The sequence below is a fragment of the Populus trichocarpa genome, chromosome 1, assembly GCF_000002775.5.
Source record: "Populus trichocarpa isolate Nisqually-1 chromosome 1, P.trichocarpa_v4.1, whole genome shotgun sequence".
Lineage (NCBI taxonomy): Eukaryota > Viridiplantae > Streptophyta > Magnoliopsida > Malpighiales > Salicaceae > Populus > Populus trichocarpa.
In genome coordinates, this window is record NC_037285.2 from 37,434,889 (window position 1) to 37,445,473 (window position 10,585).

The 10,585-nt window shown below is 35.2% G+C and overlaps 1 protein-coding gene and 1 long non-coding RNA gene across 3 annotated transcripts; both read right to left on the minus strand.

Annotated features, from left to right (window-relative positions):
- Positions 1 to 33: 33 nt before the first annotated feature.
- Positions 34 to 4,757, minus strand: LOC112326863 (uncharacterized). Its single transcript, XR_002980843.2, has 4 exons — positions 4,051 to 4,757; positions 3,733 to 3,922; positions 639 to 1,941; positions 34 to 478 (listed from the first exon to the last, which is right to left on the minus strand). It is a non-coding gene; the product is annotated as an uncharacterized LOC112326863 (long non-coding RNA).
- Positions 4,758 to 6,190: 1,433 nt separating this feature from the next.
- LOC7487516 (uncharacterized) lies at positions 6,191 to 9,960 on the minus strand. Of its 2 annotated transcripts, none has more exons than XM_024602196.2 (6): positions 9,808 to 9,960; positions 9,315 to 9,489; positions 8,532 to 9,206; positions 7,107 to 7,551; positions 6,887 to 6,968; positions 6,191 to 6,582 (listed from the first exon to the last, which is right to left on the minus strand). In XM_024602196.2, exons 1-6 carry the CDS (start codon positions 9,835 to 9,837, stop codon positions 6,379 to 6,381), a joined length of 1,611 nt encoding a protein of 536 aa, XP_024457964.2. In that variant the 5' UTR covers positions 9,838 to 9,960; the 3' UTR covers positions 6,191 to 6,378. The 2 variants fall into 2 exon arrangements, with proteins under 2 accessions (XP_024457964.2, XP_024457916.2); XM_024602148.2 differs by having other exon boundaries at positions 8,532 to 9,212.
- Between the last annotated feature and the right edge of the window lie 625 nt (positions 9,961 to 10,585).

Consider the following 10,585-nt stretch of genomic DNA (forward strand, 5'->3'; position numbering starts at 1 on the left):
ACGTCATTTTCCTGTGTCATAACTTGGCGTTTTATGCTCATGCTCAGATAGGTTTTATGCTCATGCTCAGATAGATAAATATTAGAGCGTGGTTGTGGTTGTTTTTTAAAATATTTTTTATTTATAAATATATTAAAATAATATTTTTTTTATTTTTAAAAAATTATTTTTGATATTAAATCTAAAAACATTATAAATATATTAATTTAAAATAAAAATAAAAAATTTTTAAATTATTTCAAAAATATTTTTAAAATATAAAAATAAACAGTGTAGATGACTAACTTGGAGCCGGAGGTGCAGGAACTGTCACTTGCTGGGAGATTGATGGCGGCAAGGTATTGAAAAGTGAAATCCACTTTTTCTAGGGTTTGCATTAATGCGAAAATGGCCTGCCTTGTTATGTTCTTGGTCTGGAAAAAGCCCCAGCCAGCCGCCCAGTCCCACCCTTGCTTTTGATTTGACCAGGCTACTGATGCTGTATACAAAAACAACGATCAAGCCAAATCTGCCTCAATATCAAGTCCCAAAAGTCTGCTAATTTCCCTATTCAATTTGGATAAACAAGCATGCGAATATATATAGACCGTCGAGTACTCTGCTCGGAATGAAAATCAATCAGGTAAAAATATATAGACCTGGATTATTTTTTCTTGAGGTCGAGGGGGCCAAGTGTTTGATATTATCAAAATCAAGTTCTTTTCCGAGTGATTTGAGTGAAACGGAACACTATTTACAAAGAAATCTAGGAAGTTTTTCTGGTGTTGGATTAAATCAAGAAAAATGAGCAAATTCCTCGACCACAAAACTAATTTTCCAAGCTTAAGGGCCTGGTACAATTAACCTTGAGATTTCAAGAATGGCGCTCGCAGGCAAAAAGTTAGCCTCGTGAGGCACGAGATATCCTCCATCTAAAAACCTAATTTCACAAGATTCTACGTTCCCTTTATGGCTGTGAGGATGATCTTTCAAGCAGTGAAAGGGAAAGGAGAGAAGAAAAAGGTTTGGTTGAGCTCTCCTTTTTCTTGTGGGACTGCATGGGCCACTGTGTAATGGTGGAATTAAGGGTTTGTGTTTTGTGATGCATGTTGTGGGGCATTGAGTGTAGATTGGACTTTCCTGAGGATTGGAATGGTGACAAGGAAGGACGCTATCAGCAATAAGACGTAGGGCTGGCAATCCACCAACCCTCTCAGAGACCCTTTCGCAACTGCGTGGGGAAGGAAGGAGGGGTGTCCCTTTTCTTCTAGCTTACTACGCATCAAGAAATTGATTGAATTGACCTCTGCCCCGTCGAGTTTAAATATTTTTTTTTATATATATAAGGTTAGTGTTCGAGCTAATTTATACGCATCTTGATTAATCTTCTAATACCTCTAAAGTTAATAATCATATAAATCTCTAATAGTTTTAAAATTTATAATACTCAAACTAGTGATCTTTGTAGAACAACATTATAACTTGACCAATTAAATTACATCCTTCAAATTTTGTTAAGTTCAAAATTGATACATACACCTCCCCTCTCTATTCCCTTTCCCCATCAACACAGGCGAGATGAGCTTCGCCATGGCATTGCTGTTGTGTCTTGACTGTCTGAGATTTTAGCTCTCAACAAGGAAAGGCTCGAGTTCGAAAATGCTCTAGGAAAGATGACGACTCATTGAGTCACAATCACAGTCCCATAAGCTCATGAGGATCTTCCAACATGTATGGCTTCTCGCATGGTTTTTTGTCGAGATTTAGGCAGCAATGGGAAGATTATGGACAGAGCTTGTTCAGCCCACAAATCTACGTTGATAGCTTGAATGACCCATAAAATGATTCGGCATCGTATAGGAAGCCCAAGAACGCTTTCCTCTTGCTCTTGATTATGGCTCTCTTACTTCCCCATTTGTGTCAATGTCAACCTTCTATTCTTAAGAATTGTCTTCGTAAGTCCTTCATTTATATTCCATTGCACAAGATGTTAAATCCTTTCTTGAACTCTATAACATGATGACTAACAGGCACTTGATACTAAATGGATCAGCCACAAGATTTATGCCTCTACTAGTTATGTAACTCGTGTTTTGTTATGAATCGGATATTTTTTTTGATAAAAAACAAAAATAAATATGCAAGCTTTTTTAAATTTTTTTAATTCTAATCATAAATCAAAAGGCTGATGAGAACTATTTATGTCAATAAATGCAAAAAACAAAGTATTAACATGTCTATTTAATTTGTCTAGCTGCAGGTTGAATAATTTTTTTTTCAACGCAAAAAATTTAATGTGCAGGTGTCATTAAAGTGTTTTTTACATCAAGTAAAATATATAACCGTGAATCATAAAATCGACGTTTATAAATAATAAAGATTATATACATCAACAAAAAAAATATAAGATCTCAAGCTAATTTTTAACATAGCCAAAAAATAGAATAATGTTGCAATTGCCACAATAAAACACCATTTCCTTAATCTGTGTAGAATAAATCTCCAAAAAACAATGTAAAGAAATAAATACAAAAAAAAAATGGTATAAATATGCCAAGTGTAAATAATAATAATAAAAACATTTCCAAAAAAAACTGTAAAGAAAAAAAAAAAAAGATTAAAATACATTAAAATCATGAATTTTGCATGCAGGTTATAATTTTTTTAAAAACAAATACTACTTATGCATGTTGCTCTCATGTTTTTTTTATATATAAAAAATTAAAAGTATTATTTCAAAAGCCTATGTAATTATTCAGTTAAATAAATCGATAACCATTTATTTATGCGATTATGTTCACTAAATTTTTTTATTTAAATAAATAAAAAATAAATCCACACTAAAAAACTCATTGCTTAAAATGACTGAATAAACCCACACCATAAAAAATATTACGAAAGGCCGAACACATCAGAAAAATATAAAGAATGAACATTTGTCGATACGATGGAAACATAAAAAAAGCCTCGAGCAAGCCTAACAGCCAACTTGGATGAACAAATCAAACACATGAAATAAGATATTAAATTGGAATGACCCCATAAATAGCAAAACAAAGAAAATATTCGAAAAAAATCCTTTAAAAAATATCAAAGCCGACCCGAGCTAATCTTTCATATCTATAACCTAGATCATGAGACTAGGGTGACCACATTAAAGGCAAACCTTAAAAAATAAAGAAGCAAGATTCCTACCCAAACAAATATTGAGGGATGAAATTGAGAAAAAAATCAATACAAAACAAAACAAATAGCAATTAAAAAAATTAGGATTAAATTCAACATACAAACCAACTGAAATTAAATGTTAAGGGAAAATTTAAATGAAATTAAAAGTTTAGGTATAGAATTGAAAAAAAACAAATCAATTAAAAAAATAATTAAAAAAATAACAATTAAAAGAATTGACACCAAACTTGACATAAAAATCAATGAAAAGAAATGTTCATGGATGAAATTGAAAAAAAACAAATCAATCAAGAAAATGATTGAAAACAAAAAACAATAGCAATTAAAAAAATAAGGATCATTTAAAAAAAAACTAACCAAATTAAACAGTCAGGGATGAAATCAAAAATAAAATCCAATTAGAAATAATTAATATAAATAAAACAATTGCAATTAAGAGAAGAAGGACTGAATCAACAGTAAAAAGAAATTGAAGGGCTGTTATAATTTTTTGCATGGCCAGCATGCAATCCAAGAAAAAAAAAGAAGGAAAAGAAATAAAAGTCAATTGGCATTAAACCATACCTCACAACTATACATGTGCCATCCAGGAAAGAAGGGGACGTCGAAACGCATAATAGGATGTTGCGGGAGCCTGATTTCAACCACAATAGTTAGTCGCACACGTCACCCGAAGATGGCGGAGCGATTGACTAGTGCCAAGCACGCGTCAACAATTTTTTTTACATGTAAAAAACCGAAAATGCCTCCATGACTAAAACAATAACAACAAACAAAAAAACACCCTTATATATATTATATTTTTTTTATGAAAAAAAACAGTTATTTTTACAATTCGAATGAAAATACCTAGAATAATATATGGGTGATTACTGAACTGACCTAGTAAGGATTCCATTAGGAAGGTGAAGCTTGCTATGAAGGAAGAAAATACAGATCAAATACGACTTTCTTAGCAGCTAAAAGAAAGCCCTTCGGTGCTTAGGTGCATGTTTAGCAACGAAATAACCTGCAACAGACGATGGATACAGTAGTTATGATGACTGAAAACAGTACCAAACATGGGAGGTGATGCAGTGTAGGGCAAGGGATCAATGAATGTGGGCATGGAGTGGGAGAAAGAATGAGCACTTTGAACTGTGCGTTTGTGTAGGAGTGATCATGTATATGATCGAAGCAGCAAAATGAACATGTAATTAGAAGAGGAGGAAAATCAAAACAGCAGAATAGGCGATGAGTTTTAAATACAAGGTAGAAGTTCTGCAAAGTTGCATGAAGCAGAACTGCACGAATAAGCTAGCTGGAAGCAATTGTAACTGATCTCAACACAGATCACAGTCAAATCAACTGAGATTATTAGCTATCCCAAATCCCCATGGAAACGTATCTCCCTAGCCAGAGAAGGCCAGCAACCCCATGAAACAGCACCCAAGCAGCTAACATAAGCCAAGAAGAAGCCACCAAATCAACTGAGATTATTAGTTTATTTCTTTTATTAGCATTAACGACTCCCACCTCCTTGGTTCATATATTTTATTAAGAGTAGATATTTTTAATTTTTTAAATAAATTATGATACCCGAGAACACAACTCGCAACTTCTTCTCTCGTGTTAGAAATTAGACTTTATAATTTATTTCTATTTACTTTTTATAAGGTTATTTTGGTCTAATATCCCGGGTCACAGGTTTTGTTGGTTTAGCCGAGTTAACCTTGATCGTTTTTTTTGTTCTTTTTAATATGTTTTTTTTTTTCAATTTTATCCTTGAACAATGAGTTGATTGAGAATTGAGGTTCATAACTTTGTTTAATTTACTTTCTATAGGGTTGTCTCAGTCTCATGAACAGGGTTATGAATTTGATATGTTAACTCGAATTGACCTAGATCAATCCAATATGTTATCATCTCAATATTTTAAAAAAGATGTCATCTTGAATTTATTCTTAGTTAAGCTGTATTGTTATCAATTATTTAGGTTGTTTTTTGATTCGCAGAATCAACCGGATTATATTAGATCAACCACCGCACAATTTAAATTTTTTTCCTACTAAAAAGATACGTTAACAATTCTAGAATATTTTTTTTTTTATCCTACTCCCAACACAATGGGAGTCAATAATCTAGTAATCAGCTAATTATGTATTATCTTTTTATTATTTATACTTTATATTCATTTGAACTTAATTTTTTTTGCATTAAATTTTAAATATTTTATTAAAATTTAATATATTTTCACCAATAAAAATCCTCCAATGATAGAAATTAAATATTTTCGTCCCCTGTCTCCGTTAAATAATATAAAGGGACACATGAAAGTATAGCCCAACCCAAATCCACCCGTTGCCATCCCTAGTTTTGAATGGATCTACAGACATGGCCTCACATAGCGCAAATAAAGAAGCTTCAGGCTTTCGAGAGCGCGCAAAATGGGTTCATATTCCACCAGTATAATTTGCTTTTAATTCCTCATCTCATTTGATTCACTTGCGTTTCATCTGAATCCAAGCTGGTCAATGGGGGGGAATAAAACTTTCAACGAACATGCCATTCTTCAAGCTTTCCTGGCTCCTAAAAAGTTTATATTCGAGACCAATGTCAAAAACAATAGACTGGAACTTGTGATTGTTCTCTTCTGAGCAGATTCGTTTTGCAAACTTGAAAAAGGCTTTGCTCCATTCTTAGGAATGTAAACAAAGACATGAGATTATGCTTCTTGTGTGTAGTGCGAAGCAAAAAGACAGGCGCTGGGGTTGAAATTGCATGTAATAATGTGGAATCCGTTGCCGACGGCTGATAGGGTAGTGAAAGGGGTCCAAAACGGAGAGTAGTTTCAGATCAGAGCTCTCTGGGGTCTCGGCTTTGCATGCAAGCTTCACTTGAATATGAAGTGCACGTCGGGTAGAGTATTCTTTTGCCATATCTTCAGTTGAGATTAGTTCTCTCCTCTTATGCCTGTTCACTGAAAGGCTTGCGAGCCCAGTTTATTCAAAGTTTATGCTATGGTACCTGAAAGAAATTCATCTTGCTCAACAGAAAAGAGGCTCTCTTTGATGTATTAACTTACAAACTGAGGTCAGTCCTATTGAATACAAGATCGAGCAACATATACGGGAACACTCTATGGATCATTAGAGATCCAAAACAAGAGACTCCATTTCAGCTCAACAAGAGTACCAAGCAATTTATTTTGGACCGTTGCTTTCAGTAAAATCAAAACCAACCACAGCAAATGTAATTAGATGATGGCATTCGCCCTGTTTGACGAATATATTCTGCTTGGGCTGCAGTTCTTTCTGCATCTTGATTTTTTCTAGCTTCAGCTGCCACCCATTTTTCTTCCGATCGCTGCCTTGTCATTGCGATCTTCTTCACCATCTTCGCATGTGCTTGGGCTCGCATTTGTTCAACTCGAGCCTGAAAATAAGTCCGCTTCAATCTTAGTGTAACACTTGATCACAACATTACAGAACTCAAAGCCAAAATCTATCAAATTTGATGACAGCACAAGTTCTAGATGGGCAGAAAATCATTTGTGATGCCTGGTTCCTGCCCTAGTGGTTTTGGCTAAAGACTAACCACATAGTTTTACCTAGTTATTAATACCAAGTCTTGTCAGATTCTCAGTCTCCACCATATTCTATTAAACAAGAAAAGGAAAAAAATGCAATATTGGGGCGAAGTTGTTTCTACTAAATGTGGACCATCATTATCCAAATACCTCTATTCTCCGCATCTCTGCTTCTAGTTTCACTTTCCGTTGACTTTCCCATGCTTGGATCTTGATTTCTTCACGTTTATATCTGAAATAGTTAAAAAATTCTTGTCAGATTCAAGTTTCGGAAATATCTTTTGCCAAAAAGCTAATCAAAGCTCCCAATTTGTTTCAGGAGAACAATGACTTATGTCAAGTTTAGCATGGCTAGTCTCAACAGAGAAACCTTGCTGTGTGTTTAGATTGTTCAGCTTCCTCCCATGCAGCAGCACGTTTTACAAATTCGATTTGCTCGTTCTCCATTTCAGTAGTTTCAAGTGAAGATGCATGTTTTTGCTGGTCATTTTTACTTGCCCAAGCAGCAATATTCATCTTGCCAAGCTGAACACCGAGGGCCTCAATCTCTCTCCTCGTCTTTAGTTTCAATTCTTGCTCAGTCAATTCTATTTTGCCATTTCCAGTGGCGTGTTGTGTATCATCATTGGAGCAGTGATCTGTTGTTGTGGGTGCTGGTGCCCTTCTTTGGGGAGTAGATGGGATAGAAGAAGTTGGGCTGCGGAGTGGAGTTGTTGCGTCTACAGGTGTAGCAGTCCTAGAAGGCTCTAGACTTGTAACAGGGGTCATTTCTGTTCCCATATCCCTCATACAGACTGATCTTACGACAGGAACAACTGCAAGTTCATATCATCAAATCATCAAGAGAAATAACAGTAGATAAAGAAGAGGAATAAGATATTTGGGTAGCAGGAATTCAAAGTACAAATTTAAAAGACATGTAAATTCTTGCAGGAAAAGGAAAATGGACACTATGATTCTCTAAATTTACACAGACGAGTTGAAAATCTGCATCCTGGCAGATTGAATATACCCACAAGGCAGGCTGCTACCTATCCTGAAGGATTTAAATCATTGTACGCTACAGTTAATTTGAATCATTCTAAGTGTTTATACTTGTATAGAACAATAAATTTGTGTAGGTGCTAGCTATCTTAGAAGGAAAAAACACTTGCCATTACCCCCAAGAGACTTGGAGCTCAATCTCCCTCTACTAGAATGAAAGGGGGAAGATACATCCTGTTATGTAGCCCATCCATTTAACAAATTGAAAAAAAAGAAAAAGATCAAGAATAAAAAGGAAAGAAACACAAAAAAAATAATCAGTAAACATGCGTCTGGACTAACATTGTTGCCCAGAGATCCTCCACTCTAGTTTTGCAAGTCCACAAACCAGACAATTTACAAACTTGACTATCTGCCTCACGCTCACAGACCACCATGTCCATTTCGCCAGACAGTCTCTCAATAGACCTACCCCTAATTCTTAGCATACCTTGGGCTTCCTCTAGGATTGGTAACTGACTGCAGGCAGACCAGCGGTGGAAGATATCAAGCAGATAAATAAGAAAGCAAATTCGACCTCCCTCCTCTTTAATCTCTTAGATAGAAGGACATCAAGCGGAACAAATAAACTACCATCACCAAGATGCCATTATGAATCAATGAAACATAAACTGTCTTGGTGTATTTGATTTCCTTCCACACAGCACTCTTTTGTTTCAGAGGATGTCTTTTAATCCAAATCCATGACAAAGCAATAGTGAGAAGATTCTCATATTAAAAATTAATAAAGCATACATGTGCACGGATTTACCTGCTGAATCTTGTGTTGAGATTTTTGTACAAGATAATTCCCTTTGATCCACTTCCTTCAAGTCTGTACTCTGAGCACATCGATCGACTAGGGTGTCAACCCCATTTTCTTGACCAGAAATTGTGAGAGATCCTGGAGGAATGAAGGAGAATTTTTCAAACGCCTGTTGATAAGAAGGCAGACAGAAATCTATAAGCTTCGTGTCTGCGACCCTGCTATATGATGATCTTGGATCATAATTTGACAACGCAGGAGCAACCCTGTCCACACTTGTTACTGGATTCCTATTAGCTTGGTTGTGTAAATTATTATTCTTCTTAACATAATTGGGTTGTACATTCTGCCTCTTCATTATCCATTTCTCTGCATCATTCCACTTAGAAGACATAGGCCTTGAGAATCGCTTTGAAAATTGATTGTTTACCGATCTCTCATTATGAAACTCAAAGCTGGACGAACTAGCATTGCTATCGTAATCAAGGTTCTCATCTTCTACTGTCCTGACAGGGTGAACTGCACTTGAATTACCCTTTTCACACTTTGAGAATGGCTGCATTTTAACACGACCAGCGTCACCAATTTCCTTGGGCACCGTCTCCATCGGCAGGTCAGCTTGGCAGAGGTCCAACACCGCCTCACTCGGAAAGTTAACAGATGCAACCTCTAAGCCGAGAGCTGCAACTGGAGAGCGTAGTTCAATATAAACAAACAAATAATCATTAAGTGCAACACAAGTTTAAAAGCTCAAAAAATAATCAAGTGATGAGGGAGAGTTATACCAACCTTCTTCACCGAAATCTCCAAAATCGGAAGCTAATAAGCTGTTTTTGACAAATTCGTTATCCTGAAGCTTGGAGGGAGAAGTTCTTGAGGAATTGCTGTTTGACCCATCCTTCTTTCTGTGATGGTGAGGTCCTACGAGCTTCATCCTCAGCTTGCTAGGAGATATTATACCACTCTGCATTTGATCAATTAAGAGAAAAACACTATTACGCTGCTAACATACAAAAGTAAAGCAATATTATATATTGTAAAGGTACTCATTCTTAAAGAGCAAAACATCCAAAAAAACATCTTCCCTGAACCTAACTTAGAGAAAATAAGATCGTGTTCAACTTCCAAAAACAAAAAAGAATAAGAAATGCATTAAAGCATGGGGAAAAGGGACATGAAAGAAAAACACATAAACATCAAAAAAAAAAAAAAACAGCCATTAAGTTGAAGAACAGCCAGAAACAAGAAATGGGTGGTCATCAAAGAACAAAAAGACTCATACCTGCACTTTGTGTATCCTTTCGTAATCCATGATTAGATCTCTTTCTTTCTGGGATTAGTTTGTCTCTCTCTCCCACACGGACTCAGCCTCTACTCGTCTAGAAAGCAGCTCCAGTCTCGATGGAAATGGAATGGGATATATGCGCCTGCCAAGTTTAAAGGGAAGTAGTGTCTCAGTAAATTACTTATTTGGTCCCTGTATTGTTTATAAAATAACTAGTTAGTTCCCTTTCTTGAAAAATATGATATTAAGTCCTTTTGAAAAATATTCTTGTGTTGATTTACATCACAGTAAGCTTTTTTTTTTTTTAAAGTGTTTTTTGAAAAAAATTAAATTTTTTTAAATTTTTTCTTCAAATATACGCTGATGTTAAAAATAAATTTTAAAAATATAAAAATATTATTTTAATACATTTTCATTAAAAATATTTTTAAAAAACAATCATTATCACAATAATACTAATAGGCTATTCATAATTAGACTTCCCAAACTTCTTACATTGAAAAATATTAATAGAGGGACTAACATGTACTTTTCAAAACCAGAGGGAGTAGAATATAAGATAATAAAAATATAGGTGCTAAATCGTAATTTACTCTTTAAGAGGGAAACAGACAGAGGTGTAAGCGCTGACCAGTCCACTGTTTGAACCAATAACCTATTCAATCAGTTCAAAGCTTCTCCCTCCAGATCTCTCCACGTCAATGCTGGCCCACCCTCGCATTCAATTTCCGGAGAGGGACCTACCTACTCCTAGTCAATCCAAATTGCCTGGTCG